The 17,134-nt window shown below is 43.4% G+C and overlaps 1 protein-coding gene across 1 annotated transcript; it reads left to right on the forward strand.

Moving 5' to 3' along the window:
- The first annotated feature begins 710 nt into the window (after positions 1-710).
- hmga2 (high mobility group AT-hook 2) lies at positions 711-16,743 on the forward strand. The gene is made up of 5 exons (XM_088288379.1): positions 711-1,088; positions 2,052-2,138; positions 2,870-2,920; positions 14,175-14,207; positions 16,229-16,743. The coding sequence occupies exons 1-5, from the start codon at positions 987-989 to the stop codon at positions 16,301-16,303; spliced, it is 348 nt and encodes a 115-aa protein (XP_088144505.1). The 5' UTR covers positions 711-986; the 3' UTR covers positions 16,304-16,743.
- Positions 16,744-17,134: the final 391 nt, after the last annotated feature.

The raw sequence follows: 17,134 nt of genomic DNA on the forward strand, positions 1-17,134 counted from the left end.
CTAGCATCCCTGTTGCGCTAGTAACAACACTCAACGAATATTTGAACGCAAACAGAACAACACAACTAGGCAGAGGATATAAAACATACTCACATGCATATATTCGTTGTCCTCATCAAAAGCAACTACATTCATTTCACGAGTGTCATTTTTTTCTAAAATCGTGTGTCTATATTATATTGCCCCCTGGTGGACAAAATATGAATGGTAATGTAATTTTATTTAATCGTGGTATGAATTAATACTTCTTTTTGTTATTATGATTGATGATTAGAGAATTAATCCCTGAAAAAAAACTATTTAAGCGTCGCACCAAAATATTTGCAGGTACTTCGTTACTTCCCACCCAGGAGAGCAAAACTTCTGCATTGGAGCCGAACTCCTCCCAACGAGCTGATATCATCAAGCCACCATTGAGAACTGAACTTTCCTCTCAATGGCTATCCGGTGGTCGAATTCCATTGAAACGTGTGAAAATGTGAATTTAATTCATAAATGCGGTCTGTCACGTCTGGCCCACTGCCAGGAATCCTTCTGGCGTGTTTTCTCTGGCCCCAGTCCAACCCCCCCACCTCCCTACCCCCCCCCCCCTTTTTTTTTCTGCGTCCACCCACGGGAGAGGTGATTTCGTCCTCTTTTTTTCCCTCCTGTTTTTTTTTTTTTTTTTTTTTAAACCTCATCCTCATTGAGCGCTTTTTTTTTTCCTCGAGTGGACCGTGGATGCGGTTAGTATGCTTCTCAGACGGTCCGTGCCGAGCTGTCACGCCTCGCCGCTGCTCCGGTGCCGCGGTGCCTTGTAAGCCGAGTTGAGTCGCTTCTCCTCCGGCGTCGCGGACTCGGGTGTCTCGCTACCCCCCCCCTGGTGCTCACCGTACCCAAACTTCCAGGCTAAACCCGCTATTTCCCACTCAATTGGATAACAAAATCTACCACCGATTTTTTTAAAACATTTTTTGGGGGGGAGGACGGAGAAGCCACCGGGAATCATGAGTGGACACGGGGACGAGACCGGCGAGAGTTTCCAGGAGCCCGCAGGGGCCGCGGAGCCCCAAAAGAGGGGACCGGGGAGACCGAGGAAACCCCAAAAAGTCAGTATAATTTTATTTTTTGTGCTTATGCAAACCAAAAAATTTGAATTTACATTTTTTATTGATATGAATATGCATAAGTAAAAAAAATATATATATAAAAATTATATTGATTGTAGTATGCAACATGAGTGTTTCATCTATGTGACATATTTGTGCTAGAAAAAAAAGTGGAATGGAGGAATTTCCAATCTGCAGACATTCGTGATTGGAGTGCTAGTGGGACATATTTGAACATGTGCATGTGTGTAATTCCAGCAGTATTTCACACAAAAAACCCGATCACAATTCTAAATTGAATCATATTTACTGACACGAACGGAATTAGTCAAACTTTTTGTTATTATGGTTTCCCGCAGTTGTTATGACTGAACGCCGTAAATGTATCGCCTCACTATAATATTACATATATCGAACAAAGTCGTTTAGGAATCAGTAGTGATGCAAAATATTCGCACAAACAATTTTCAATTTTTGGGACTGATTTGAACAAGAAGCATGAAATACACGTTCATGTTTTGCTTGTGGAACACTTTTACATTCACAAAAAAAATAATAATAATCTACTGTATACTGTAAGTAAATGCACATTTGGAATATGGGATTCATATTGAAACAGGCTTTGTTTAGAAATAAGTAACGGCGCCGAATAAAAGCGAATGAAACACCTCCCAGTGTCAGCCCACACATGCACGCGATTGTCACACACGCTCGCAACCTTTGTCTGCCTTGCTCTTGACCCATAAAGCACTGACCAAATGGGGGACCACCACCAGCAAATGAGCACATGCTTGAAAAGGGACCCACACAAGAGGGGTTGCCCGGTGTGTGGTGTGAGCCGAGGAGGGTGTGTGTGTGTGTGTGTGTGGGGGGGGGGGTGCTCCCCTCCCCGCTTTTGTTTCCTGTTCTCCACACTCATGTCATACGCCCCCCCCCCCACCCCCTCCTCTTTCTTCCCTCCAGGAGCCGAGCGGAGAGCCCGTCCCAAAGCGACCAAGGGGCCGCCCCAAAGGAAGTAAGAATAAGGGCCCCTCGAAGGCAGCACAGAAGGTGGGTTCCAACACCTGATGGACACGCAGCCACAACACGTGGCATACGACTATGTGACAAATCAATATTCCCCATTGAAATTCCGGCAATATAACATAGCTGTCAAAGTATGATCTGATCTGATAATCGTTGTGTGAATTTGAATATGAGCTGCTGGAAACATTTGCCGCGTCTCTGCTCAGCCGTAAAAAAAAACACACTGATAATTAATTAAACAAGGTATTGTCTTTCCCTTTGACTGTCGAATGTCCGCATTAAAAATGGAGCAGGTAGAACGGGGAATGCGGTGTACCAACAGGTGGGCCAAGTGTTATAACGAGAAATCGTTACACAAACGATTGCTTTAGTTACTGGGAGTGTAAGATCCACTTGTTTTGGGGCAAACCCTGGTACAGTGACGATTGGGCATTCCGTCCGTCAGACCGTCAAAGAAGGACGCCCGGTTTGTGACGATTAACGAATGATGGGACGCTTTTTAAAAATGACGTACGGAGCGCCAGTTATTGACGGACTTACAGACCATCAAAGACGGGAGCATGCTGACGGTCTTTCTGACAAACGGACTGACTGATGATTACAAAAAATTATGTACCGACGAATAACCTAAGCCGGTAACGGACGACAAATGACGGACCATCCAAATTTTGTAAAATACCTTCGATTATCCTTCCCGGCCTCCATTTCTGTGTAATGTCATCTCACCGAGTCTTAATCAATTCCTGCGCCCACAGAAAGCCGAGGCAACTGGGGAGAAACGACGCAGGGGGCGACCCAGGAAATGGGTAAGATCACTCGGCATGCATTCTTGTGCTGGGCTCGATAATTGTATTTTTCAACCATATTTTCAGCTCATCACATGACTCCCTTTACACTTTGTCACTGCGTTAGATCAGGCCGAAGAACAAGTACATTTTTAGACACAATCTCAATAGTTTCGTTATCTGCACTTTCGGCTGTCCACTCAGGTGTGCGTTAACACCGGGTTTTAACACCCAGTCAGCGAGGAAAGAGAACCACTTCAAGTGACTGATTTTATAACCCCTGCACTCACTTCCTGTCATTGAAAAGCCTTTTGTTACTCAACGGGGATCCCCTTATAGGTTCACCGTCTGTTTTTAATACATCTTGAGAAATGACTCTTGGCGTCATTAAACGGGATGATGTCACCCTCAAATGTGTTCAAGGAGATCCCCCGTAAGGTTACTGTTATCAGTCAAAGAAAATGTTTACCCTCCAGTCTGACCGCAGGAAAACTGAAATAATGCCTCTGACAGCTTGAAGGCCTCCGTGTTTATCAGCACCAGAGTGACAGGAGTGATTGATAGCGCGAGGAAATGGAGTCCGAGGTGCCACCAGGAAGGGTGTGCGGGGATGGACTGTTTGTATGTTCGCTAGATTCCGCATACATTTTCCCGGCACGACTTTTGGTTTCTTGCGGCATCTTTATAAGGCTGTATTCCGTGACTCCCCGGTATCGCGAGGGTAGTTGTTCGGATGAGCTTAAGCAAGGAAGTTGATTACCAAGCAACAACGGCGGCGAATCAGTTTCTCAACACAGCTGCAAGGCCGCCACTGAACCGTTGGACTGAACTGATAACGAGCGGTTGAAGTTTGCCGCAGTGCTTTCTTTGTAGTGGTGTCTGCTGGTGCCTGCATGTCCCAGGTACGTGCACCTCCGCTTCAACGCCCACGCTCTGGCCTTGACATCAACTACAGACAGTCTACTCTTTAGATAACCACTTGACTCGTATATTGTGCCGTTCTCTCGAACCCTTGCTGCATTTGCGACAGATCAGTTTTGCTTCGTCAGACATTCAGAGACGCTGGTTGAAGAATCAGACCCCCTTTGTGGAATACTTTGCCTCTTGTTTGTTCAGCGTCGGTCTCTGAATGATTTCCCAAGTGGGATTCGGCTTTTGATAAATGGGAGGAAGATTGAAAGCATTCAAATCCAATGTCTTGCTTCAACGCAATGTAACAGAAATATGTGGAATTATGAGCGGCGAGCAAGTGCTTGCCCGGTCTTGTCTGCAGTTCTTGGGAATTTTTTTGATATGCCCCAAGATGAATCACATGTCGCATGTCAAGTCTAAGTATTGGATACGTGTTGGTTGAAGTGGCAGCCGGGATGCAATTGACCGAGTTCGACCAATCGAAACGGTGGAACGTATGCGGTAAAATCAAGGGCAAATAAATCCGAAGTGTGACGCAAGACCTACTAGAACTGCTTTTAAATCTCTCAAAATCTTTTGGGAATATAGAGTTGGGTGGTAAAGGAGATCTGGATTGTTGTTTGACTCTTGGACCATATTTCAACTTGCCGAACCGTTTAAGTTCCGATTTCCTTTTCCGCTCTCTCTCTTTATTGCCTGTGTGCGGTTGCTCGATTGCACAAGGAAGCTTCTGCTTCCTCTCTTAGTCAAAGCTGATGAAGGGCCATGTGACCCCCCCCCTCCCAGAACATCAGTTTTGCCCAATGTCTCTGTTGCCAAAGGACTGCATTTTGTAGACTTCCACATCCACATGGTGACTGATGGCTCCTAAACATGAAAGTTAGCGGATGATTGTACCTTGACTCATGCTTTGACATGGGAAATGAGTCAGACGTTTTCTTCCGAGGACCGTGACCTCCCGCCTAATGTTTTCTTTTTTCTGTGTGCGAGGACAGCCTTGTATTGACTCATGCCAAGTAGGAAATCACCGTACGAATTTGTAAGGGTTCTCTTCATCACTCCGACTTTTGCGCTCGGGCTTTCCTTTCCACCAGTCGGCCAGTTCCTCTCCGCATCCCCGCTTCCTTCCACACACAGCTGCTTCTTTGTATACCATTCTCCGCAGTCACATCTGAAGTTACTCACACCCAGGACACGCTCATACTCACACTCGTACCCATCTCCTCTTTTTGGCGACGGCACAAACTCTCAATGGAGGCTACTGTGAGACTAATACACCCCACATGCAACCCCGCGGAAATGACTGGCTGAATGGGAGAGGAAGCGCAAGTGCTTTGGCGCGAGCGCGTGGAAGGAGTAGGGGGGGAGTTGATGGAGTGTGAAGAGGACTGGGTGAAAAACTCCCAAACTGCTTTGCTGCTCTTGGCTTTGGGTCAGACACCGGTGGCAAGTGCCAAGCATTTGGAGAAGCGAGTAGGAAAGGCTGAGGTGATGAGCAGCACTTCCTGGCGTTTGGCCAGCAGCTTTGGAGAGCCCTTACAGACAATCAGTGTGTGAAAAGCCGTGCTTGTGTTCGGAAGGGGTAAATGTTCTATTGTGATCACTCGTGTCAAACATTAAACAGCTGTTAAACACTTTAGAGGAAATACTGAACGAGATGTCTGCGGTTTCTTGGCAAGGTATTTGCTAGATCCGGAGTGAGTCAGGACGGAATCAAGTCCTGTTGTGTGTTGAAGTCGAACTATTTTAAACTTTCGCTTGGCCACCGTGAGTCACGCTCTGTTTTGGAATAAATTGTAAAAATGTGCTGTGACTAATATCTCCTTGGGTGACTGGCAAAGTAACATCTTACATAGCTGAGTGATAAGTCAGCTGGGAAAAACATGCAACCCTCCAAAAGTCTTCTACAATATGGGTGGATATTTGGCGGGTAGTGTACTGCGGCGGCATCACACCCACATCACACCCGAGGGAAATACGCATGTTACAACACCAACGCGGTTGCAACAGAGCGGCGTAGACTAAGCCCCAGGGCTGATTACGGGTATTATCCGATGCTAACTGGGATCCATAATTCCCCGGAACCCTGAGCAGGACTAGCGGTACAGAAAATGGTTGGTTGGCTGTCTGACTGGGCTCACAACACTAACTTCCATGTATCTGGCGATGGTTCAATTCCCAGTCGATGCCCACCCATAACCTCTCTGAAATAGTCGGCGGACCACACTGAACTCAAATGGGATGGACTCTGGCTTTGATATCAGTTGGTGCGTCGCGGTTCTCATTGATGACTTTCGTACAGTTCGTGGAGTACACATGTGCATGTCTCCACAAAATTATTAATGATGATTAATTAAATGATTAGATACGGTTTTCGATTCATGGATAGTTCGATTTGAAAGTGGAAGGACTTTTTTCCAATGACTTTTTTGTTACGATACAAGACGATTCGATACGTATCAGGATATATTATGGAGCAATTCAATTCGATGCACTCGCATCTTTGAAATCAAAAAAAGGTTTCCCCGTTCAAAACGGTTTTGGTACACCTTGGGTCCACTGATACTAAACTCTGACCAGGTGATGTAATCGTAGAACTGTAACAGCATGCTAGCATCGCCCCCGTTTTTTTTAAAACAGGCTAACAAAGTGGTTGCTTGTACATCCAGACTTGAAATGTTTCTCTCCATGTCAACGTGTGTGTCATAGAGGCCGGTCTCGGCTGCACAGTGTGTCAATTCTTGGGAGGATTTTACTTTTAAATGAGACAGAACCAGGAAACTGAAGGACCAAAGCAAGGTACTGTCTTTGCAAATGTATTCGAAGAGAGTCTATATCACTATTTACAGAGCTTGTCATTGCAGAGAAACTACTTAAAAAGGCTTCTGTGTTCATTCGGCCCCGGTGTGCGCTATGAATTTTTCTGACTCGTGGCAGTATGTTCCAATTAGTCTAGTACAGCCATAATACTGCTTCTGTGCTGCTGTTTAGGTTAGCAACAGAGGTCAAATCATCTTAGACATCATATTTTAGATTCAGTTTTTTCTATTTTCTTGGCTATACTGTCTCTTTGGTCCGTGAATCTTGGACGGTTTGCGCTAGTTATTTTGAGATGGGTGCTACTGGACCACACTAGTTCCCTCAGGGTATCTTTAAGAGGGCGAGGAAGAGACACCCCAGAGATCACACACACTGAAAGGAGTTTTTGAGTGGGGGGGGGGGGTTGTCGGCAGTAGGAGACCTTGCCTCATTCCCTACGTTCTCCAACCCCCCCTTCTTCCAGTTTTGAATTCCAGCCACTAGAGACCTTTGTCCCGGTATTAGGAGGTCTCCGAGGACTTTAGTGGTTTTCCACAGGTCACCCCCCCCCCCACCCCAGAGCGCCTACCTCTTTTTCCTACTGCTGCTTGTGGACAACTTTAATCGTTCCACACTAAAACATTTATTTTATATGCTAATAGCGAAATTCTGTCTTTATTCCTCTTGTACAAAGCGATGATGCAATTTGGCCAACTGCAAACCTCGCACAGCGTTTGAACTCTCTGGAATTCCCCTCGGGGGGATTTTGGCGCATCATCCACACTGTATCTCACAAACCAATTTGTAATGACTCCTCACTATTTAGATTAGCCAAAAATGTTCCCTGTTCTAATGATCCTTGTTTAACACAATCTACAAATAAACATTAAGTAGTGCGTTTGCAGAGGGAGGGCACTTAGCTCACCGACTGTTTGTTTTACACAGGAAGCTCCACAGCTGTCCCGGGGTGTCCTGCATGGCTACCCCCCGCCCCCCTCACAATGCTGCTCTTTTGTTACGATTCCTTAAAATAGATACAGACTTTCTTGCCATTAGCGTATTTGCGCCGGCGCTATTATGAGGCAGGAAGTGAGCCGTTTCAGGCAAGACAGGTTAATTCATAACACGTGCAACTCTAGTAGAACAAGCGGGAGTGGAATTCTTTTTTTTTTCTTCAAAAATCCTGTCAACCACTGATTGGCAAAGTGGAATACAGTACAGTTCCGTTCTATTTAACTTTTCAATACAATCGTTTGCGTTTCATCTTTAAGAACCATTTATTTTGGAACGATACATGGTGTGAGAAGTTCAAGAACCACTGCTGTAAACTAACAACAAAAAAAAAAGAACCTTACACACTATTTTTTTCCCTCCTTTTCCCAGATACTCTGGGAACAGATTTCACTTCAAACAGCAGAGGCTCCTAAATGGAGCCAGTCCAATTTGTCTGCGCCTTTCTTTCCTTCTACAGCAAGCCCCCCCACCTCCCCAAAAAAAAAACCCTTCCAAACAAAAGGCTGCTTGTCTGCGAGGAATTTTCCACATTCCTTACAACGACAGACAGTTTTCTGCTCTACAAAGGCCCCTTCGGCAAATTCCCCCTAATCGCCGAACCCTGATAGGTGCAATTCATAACTCTGGTTGTCGGGACACTGGGTGGCGTCAACGGGTCAGCATGTTAGACCGTAGTGGGAGAGGAGCAACTTGGAAAAGCATTTCCAGCAAAATGATGCTCAGGTTAAAAAAAAACAACATGGTACTTTCGTTCCTTATGTTCAGTTGGTGCATGACTTGGTTCGCGTGACCGTGGTAAATACGGCCAATGTCTGTTTGAACTGCAGCTGTGTGCTTACCTGCGTCGCCACGACTACCTGAGGTTTACATTGCCAGTGTTTACTAAAATCCTCTGGTCGATGAGGAAGCTGCTGATAACATATCTCTTCGCCTTGCATCTGGAGGATGGTTGAGATAGGGTCGAACAAACTCCTTTCCGGGACACAGGACGATCTTTTTCAATTTGTTTGAATCTTAAAACACTTAATGAAGAGGTATACAATTAACTATTTGGCAGGTGACACAAACAGCCACATTTATCTTGCTCTTATTCGTTGACACCCACGTCACTCACCAGCCACAGATATGGTGTGGAACATGACTATGGTGACCCGAAAAATAATACTTAGATCTCACGTGCACATTTTGTTGTCGGACTAATCGATTAATCCATGGACTAATCGGTAGAATTAGCAACTCTTTAAAAAACTAAAAAAATCGATATATAAGCCACACCAGTTTTTTTATGTTGAAAAAAAAAATTGTTGTTTACTACACGTATAGAACGATTTTGTACTGTGAATGCACATTAAAGACAACAACTTTGGGAATTAAAACAGAACAGACTTACACAGAAGATTTATTTAGCATATTTTTTTAGCTATACAGCGCCCCTAGTGGTGAAAGAAAAATCCATAAAAAAGCCGCACCGTTGTTTTAGCGGCATGGTTCAAAATCGAGGAAAAAAGTAGCGGCGTATAATCCGGAAAATACGGTATTTTGTTAGACAACGCTATGGCCCGAACAATATTTTTATATAAAAATTGCTTTTGTGAGTTTTAATTGCATAATGACAAATATATTGGTGCATGTGACTAAAAACTGTCATCGTTATATCTCCGGGCAGACGTGTTTATTTTCAAGTGTTCCACAAACCGGCCATATAAGTAAAATGTTCACCTCGGCAAAGTGCTCTATTAGGCACCGTCGTTAAACTTTAACTATTTAAATGTTAAGCATTCCACATTCCTAACATCCTCCTCCACTGCATAGCGGCTCGTCCGATGCATATCCCATTACGGCCGTTTCACCCGTGCAGCCGTGTGTGTTTGTGGAGGTTGAACCTCGCTGCTCCAATTATCCGCCGGGGCTTCAAAGGAGGTGCAAAGGTTAGCGGGCTCAGTAACGGTTAACTAGAGCAAACAGCAGCTCCTATCTTAAGGGAGCATGAAAGCTACCGCGAGGACAGCGACGCGGGAACGAGGCTAAGAGGATACTTGTTGACGTGGAATGTGCTTCCGGCTATTTTAGCGTTTTAGCGTCGCTAAAGACAGAATTGTGGATGCAGAGTTGGATTCATTTTATGTCTTGGACTGTTTGATGTTTTTTAAACATTTAATTGCAGTTTTATTGTTGTTATAAACAAAAGTAATGCTACTACTGCTAGTAGCTAGCTAACCGTAGCCACCTCTCAACCACTACTGAATATCTGCAGTATCAAATTATGTGACAAAAACAATTTTAAAAAAATTAAACGCATCCTTCGTCAGAAATTCTGAGTATTAATTAATTTGCTGCCATTGACATGTGTAGACTACAAAACGTACCTTCATTTTAGACCGCTACAGATATTTTGCGAGTAGCACTTAGCCGAAGCAAGTTTTGCTCTGACCCACCGGTCACAGGAAAGAAGAATGACATCTTCGAGGGCCAGCTCCCCCTAGGTCAGGCCGGGCGTGGCAAACTACGGCCCGGGGGCCACATGTGGCCCGTTAAACGTTTTAATCCGGCCTGCTGAACTGGAAAAAAATGAAATGAATAAACCTTGTTAGTGTTTTATTTTCTGAATACTGTGGTTTTTCAAAAAAAAAATAAATAAAAATGAATAAATTAAAAAATAAGTTAAAAAAAATAAATATATATATATTCATTAAAAAAAAAAAATTTAATTTTCTTCTCTCCGGAGAGGTGAGGTTACTAAAACACTCCATGTCCGGCCCCTTTGTCAAATTTTAGAACCCATTCTGAAGGCCCTGGGCAGATTTTATTGACATGGCAACACAGTTAAGCTAAAATTGAAATGGCTCAAAAAAAAAAAAAAAAAAAATCTGAAATATTTTTTCTCAGTGAGTCAAGTCGAGGCTAAAACATTTCGACACAAAGCAGAGGACGGGGAGCAAGCTGAGTGGACTCTCGTCTCTTCAGAATGGCGGCCTGTGCAGTGTACTTTCTGGGGAGTGAATGCTTCCCCCCCCCCCCGCCCCCTTTGATCGGATGGGACTTCTGGGTGGGTGAGAAGCCCGCGAGGAGAGCTCGCATTCTTCAAGCAGCAGACGGGGGGGGGGGATTGTGTTTCAGCCGAGAAAGGGGTCCCAACCGCACTCCCCTTTTGAGTCATTCTTACCCAACATTCCTTTGAATGGGGCTGCCCTCGTGCTACGCCTCAAGCTGTCTCCCGAATCACTCGTACGACTGAGCAGCTGCTGGGGCCTACAAGTGATTCATAGTGTCAGAGCTGGGCGACATCAAAAAGCCGCCACAGTAAGTGAAAGACAATGCGGTGGTTTCTCCTTTTTTTTTTTAGGGGGGGGGGGGCATAAGGAGCGAAGGGTCTTTGCCGGGGCACTGGGAGAGAGAGCAGTCTGTGCCGAAAGGAAGTCGATTTATTTGAATGGCTATTTGTCATGCGTCGTTATTCGGGGGTCATTCGACAAATTCATGTAGCCCACTGTGCAAAACGGTTCAAACAAGTACAGTATAATGAAGTGTTTTTTTTTTTTTTAAAGATGGCCGCCGCTGTTCGCTAAAATCCTCGTTTTTTTTCGCGCATCTGCGTTGTGTACAGCCAAAAGTGAAATATGAGCTTCATGTGACGGTGCTTGTTTGTTTGTGTATTGAATCATCCAAAGTCGTACTTATGTAACATGGGTTGCGTACATGCTTGTCAAGGGTGGGCAAACTACGGCCCGGGGGCCACATGCGGCCCGTTAAACGTTTTAAACCGGCCCGTCGAACTTGAAAAAAAATTAAATGAATAAATCTTGTTCATGTTTTATTTTCGAAACACTGTGGTTTTTCAACGACATATATTTTGTCGTAAAGCTTTTGTTCACTTTTATTTAAAATTAAATGTATTTTTTTTCTCCGATGAGGACTCCATCCATCTGCTCCTGGTCCCGGCCCCTCTGTCAAATTTTAGAACCCGTTGTGGCCCGCCAATCAAAAAGTTTGCCCACCCCTGATAAGTTCAAGTTTTACTTTTCGGCCACTGTGTGTTTGAGTTTGACACCCCTTTGCTAGATGGTGTTGATGCTTTATGATCCCTTCAGTTTTAGATTGGATGGAAGTTTGATTCATAATAAAGGTGACTAAAAATAATTGGTGGATTAAATCAGAACAAAATCTGTGCCCCCTTAATTTCTCCAAAACCTGCTCGCTTGAAGATGTGATATTTATCTTCTCATTTAATCTACTGACAGCTGCACTCACTCACTTTAGTACGTCCTGATTTATTTTTAGGCATTGCGGAAACATAAGAACATTAAACAGTAGGTGATAAGACTCCCGACTTGGACCCGCTGTGTTTTTGCACCTTACTTGTGTTACGCATCCGGTGTTGGCATAGACTCGCTTGCTGTGTTTTAGCCTCTTGGCATTCCGGCAAGTCCAAAAACCCACCAGCTGCTAAAAGTGATCTAGGGGGCGGGTTGGGGTGGGGGGGGGGTCTCAGTGACCTGCAGCTGGCCTGGATTACAAGCACAGGATACTCGCCATGTTCTTTTTACATTCTCGGAGCGGTCCGGCTGCTCAGCTGTTGGCTTGCTCTAATGCTGCTTCCTGTGAAGATTTAGGATGGCTTCGGACATCCCTCACGTGACATCAGTGTTTATGCAAATCGTGAAAACCTGAGAAAAACCGAAAAATGAGATCTCCGGTTGAGCAATAGAACGTTCATGATTATGAGTGGCAGGATAGAAAGGTTTCATTTGACATATTATATCCACCATTTTCTGGACCGCACGGGTGGCGGGTGAGCTGGAGGGGAATCCCTCAGCTCAATGAAAAGGTGAGATGGTCTTCAATGGGTGCCTGCACTTGATTTGAAGATTCGGATCATGAGATGCAAAGTGCAGTCATCTAACACTCAGGAGTTAAGCTCGGTTTCTTTTTCCAGAGAGTTGGTCTGTCCTGTACCTAGAGGACTTAAGTTTCCCGTTGTGGTCTCCTGAAACTCTTTCTGGAACTTTGTTTTTTCCAGGATCGTTGTCTTGAGATTGAGGATTTAGGTTTCTCTTGTTTATCTCCTGAATCTCTTTCAGGAACATTGGTTTGGTCTACACACTGTCTTGACATTATGGGCATAAGTTTCTGTTCGTGGTCACCTGAATATGTTTCTGGAACTGTGGTTTGTCCTGGACATTTTTTTTTAAGATTTAGGACTTCAGTTTCTGTTCGATGTCTCCTGAATCTCTTTCTAGAACTTTGGTTTGTCCTTGATATTGAGGACATAGGTTTCTCATCGTGGTGTCCTGATTCTGTTTCTGGAACTTTGGTTTGTCCTGGATATTGTCTTGAGACTAAGGACTTCAGTTTGTGTTTAATGTCTCCTGAGTCTCTTCCAGACTTTGGTTTGTCCTGGACAGTGTCTCGAAATTGAGAAATTTTGTTTCTCTTCTCCTGATTCTCTTTCTGAAACTTTGGTTTGTCCTGGACATTGTTTTAAAATTAAGGACTTCAGTTTCAGTTCTATGTCTCCTGAATCTCTTTCGGACTTTGGTTTGTCCTGGACATTGTCTTGAGACTGATGACTTCCGTTTTTCTTCTTTCTCTCCTGAATCTTTTTCTGGAACTTTGGTACGTCCAGGACATTGTTTTAAGATTAAGGACTTCAGTTTCAGTTCTATGTCTCCTGAATCTCTTTCAGACTTTGGTTTGTCCTGGACATTGTCTTGACATTGAGGACTTAAGTTTCTCATCGTGGTCTTCTGAATCTGTTTCTGGAACTTTGGTATGTCCTGGACATTGTCGTGAGATTCAGGACATCTCAGTCCTGCTCTTGTTTCCAAAATCTCAGCGAGAGCCAACATGTCTGACTGCATCAGTGACGGACATCAGCGTGATGCCATTTTTTTTTTTGCATGTACGTATAAATTGCTGCTGCCGACAACTACCACAACCAGCAATTGAAACTGCCCCTGCGCCTTCCATTTTCCTAGCTCAATTGTCTTTGAGTTGCGATTAAGCGACACACTCTGTCATGTATTACTTCCCAGAAATGTTCCGTTCATACACATCCTATGCGGAGCTTACCGCTGTCAGTCCAAATAAGACCTTCATCCAGTCTCAATTTGCTTAGGTCTCAACGTCTATGAGGTGTGAAGAGCAGCTGCATTCAATATAAGTCTATGTCATCCACCAACATTCCCTCGGAGATTATCATGCCCCTGTGGTGGGTAGCCACTTCCTTTGGCTCGTTGCCTTTCGCCATAAAACGCCGGCTAGCCCTGGGATACACCCTGTAAAATTGTTGTTTTTATTATCGGTCAGTTTCTGTCACTTTTAGTTGACTTTGGCCATGTAGAAGTTACAGTGGATATAAATCAGCCGCAAGATAAGTTTTGGTGATGGGGCGACATGAATCAATTGAGAATTTTGTTCACGTTGAACGTGGGCGATAACACGGGTAGAAACGCGGGATCCTTAGACGAACATTTGTGCGAGCCTCTTTGTGGAGTTTTTATGACATGTTTGTGTCAGCCTAACATTTCCCCTCTCTCTGCTTTTCTTGCAGCCACAGCAAGTCGTCCAGAAAAAGCCTGCTCAGGTAAGAGATCACCGTTTCTTAACGCCACTTAAAGCATTTGCTGCCATTGACGGATATAGACGCCGAAAAGTACGTTAATTTTACTTGGGCTGGTCGTGAATCTTAAATGCCATGCAAGTGTAAAAAAATAAAATAAAATAAATTAAATAAAAAAAAAATATATATATATAAATATATAAGTAAAAGAGAAATAAATAAATAAAACGTGAAGCGAGACAAAATTGTAAAAGTAAATAAAAATATTTCTCATTTAACATCACTTCAAATGAGCGCATAAAATCAATTTACATTCAACTAAGATGCAGTTTTATGTAAAGAAAGGTTGCTCAATATTAAAAACTGATTTATTTATTTTATTTTATTATTTTGAATTTTTTTATTATTTTTAAAAATAATCTTGCAATTTTTTTACTCATTTGAAAGATTCATTTTAGCTCGACTCTCTCTTTGAAACAAGCTCGGCGCACAGGACAAACGAAAAAAGTTCTCTCTCGCAAAACACGTGCAGATGTAACGCATAACTTTGAGTCATTCCTTGTGTTCCCGAGTACATTCATTAGCGGGAGGATGGAGAGTGAGTGAAACGTGACACAGGACCCCCCCACACGACCGCCCCCCCTCCCACCCTCGGCATGCCCTCACTGTCCAGGAATCTACCAACCTCCCCGTGTTTGCTGCTACAGGCCACTTTTTGCATAACTCACCTTTGATTTGTAGCTCTGTGGGAACAGGCCCCGAAGCAGTTGGGAGGCGCTGTGAGGCCCGCGGAGCTGCAAACCATAAAAATGTCGTTTAGCTCACCCACTTTGATAGGCTGCTTTATCTCAGCCCAAACAACGCCCGGCTTGAGCAAAACCTCAAAAACATTTCATTCCGCCGTGCAGGGCGGGGTTCGGGTTCATGCGTCCGGAAGCGAACTCAACTCAACGTGTTATTGTACAGAATTTTTTTTTTTTTTTCATAATTTTTTTTTAACTACTTCAAATTGAAACCTATCTAACTGACTGAAAAGCGAAGTGTGGAGAGCCTCTGCCACAGAACGACATGAGTACAGTCAAGGATTTAAAGGCAATCTTTTTTTTTTTAAAGTAGATTTCTTAACTACTTTATATTGAAACCTATCTAACTGACTGAAAAGCGAAGTGTGGAGAGCCTCTGCCACATGAGCGCAGTCAAGAATTTAAAGGCAATCTTTTTTTTTAAGTAGATTTCTTAACTACTTTATATTGATACTTATCTAACTGACTGAAAAGCGAAGTGTGGAGAGCCTCTGCCACAGAACGACATGAGTACAGTCAAGGATTTAAAGGCAATCTTTTTTTTTTAAAGTAGATTTCTTAACTACTTTATATTGAAACCTATCTAACTGACTGAAAAGCGAAGTGTGGAGAGCCTCTGCCACATGAGCGCAGTCAAGAATTTAAAGGCAATTTCTTTTTTTTCACAACATGTTCCAATCTAATAATAAAAAAAAAAATAACGTTACAAGCAATTAAATTCAGTTTTGCATAAAATGTCCCCTTTAACATTTTGAATCAATCCACATTTTTTATTTTATTTTTTTTTACCATGCCTGCATGCAATATGCAATAAGATTAAAGCTTCTTTTGCGGTAACCACCCCACATCAATCCACCCCACTTTTTCCCCCTCTTGTTCTCGTTTGCCCTCGTCACACATGGTAGCATTTAAGCAGGCTCTTCATGGCCCGCCGTCTGCAAGCGCTAATGAATGGAAGCGGAGCTGCGCGTTTCAAAAAAAAAAACGTGCGACGGCTTCCACTCCTGCGGCCTGGGAAAAAAGGACGGGTTATAAAATTGCGCCGGTTAGCCACGTGGGGAATGAAATTCATCTCATCCGAGTCTGGAAGGTGTTATTCCTGCGATGCTATGCTCTTGACTCCGCCCCCTAAAAAAAAAAATTATATTTTAAGTAGAACTAGCCTTAAAATAAAGTCTGGAAAGTATGTCTTGTACGCATTTATGTTCCGTTCCGTAACTCGTTCATGTTGTTCCTTGCCAGGAAGAGGAAGAGGAGGAAGAGGAGGAGCAGGAAGAGGAAGAAGAAGAGGCAGGGGAGTCCCCGGAGGAAGATTAAGCTTCCATACCATGAAACCTCTACCTCATTCATCTGTCAGGTCTTTCAAAGGGAAAAGACTACCTTGACCACTTATTTTTTAACCTGTTCCACATGTCATTTCACGTTTTTTTTTTTTGTTTTTTTAAGTCCACGTCCAGTGTTTCACTTTGTCACTGGATGCTGGATGCAGAGACCTGCCGCTAAGCAGCTCAAAATATATTTATCTTACAATTTCCAGCACATGCACACACACCTTTTGGCACGGTTGGAGTGACAGTCTCCGGAATTATTTTTCTCGAAATTTTACAGATAATAGAGCCACCCGCACATAACCCAAAATCACCACAAAGGACAGGGTGACGCGTTCCTCAGGGCAATATTTTATTCTCGTAAAATCGATCGTGTTGACCTAAAGCCGTCGATTGGTAAAGTTGGAAAGTTCGCTCGGGTTTCGAAAAAGTGAAAAAGCGAATCCAAAAATAATCGACACATTTCGAATGGTTTGGAAATTGGACAAAATCGGTAAATTTGTGATCGTAAATACGGAACACGTTTAACATTTACGATCACGCTTAACACCACTGAATTACCGGTCATGATAATCGTTTATAACGATTGCTTTTGCAGATTTGGATCAGTTCCGTAATTTCTGCCCGATTATTAGTATCGAGAAAAATGTACCGATTACGTTTTTGTTCACGTAATTTTAACCCCCCTCAAAAAAAATCTTATTTTAATATATTTTTAAATAGTATATCATCGTTGTTGGATGGAATTGTCTCATCTACAAAAGTATTCTTTTTTTAGGAAATTTGAAAAAAAAAAAATTATCGGTATAAAGGAAGTAAA

This window comes from Idiotropiscis lumnitzeri, chromosome 2 (genome assembly GCF_059441095.1).
Source record: "Idiotropiscis lumnitzeri isolate Australia: NSW breed Sydney's pygmy pipehorse chromosome 2, RoL_Ilum_1.0, whole genome shotgun sequence".
NCBI lineage: Eukaryota > Metazoa > Chordata > Actinopteri > Syngnathiformes > Syngnathidae > Idiotropiscis > Idiotropiscis lumnitzeri.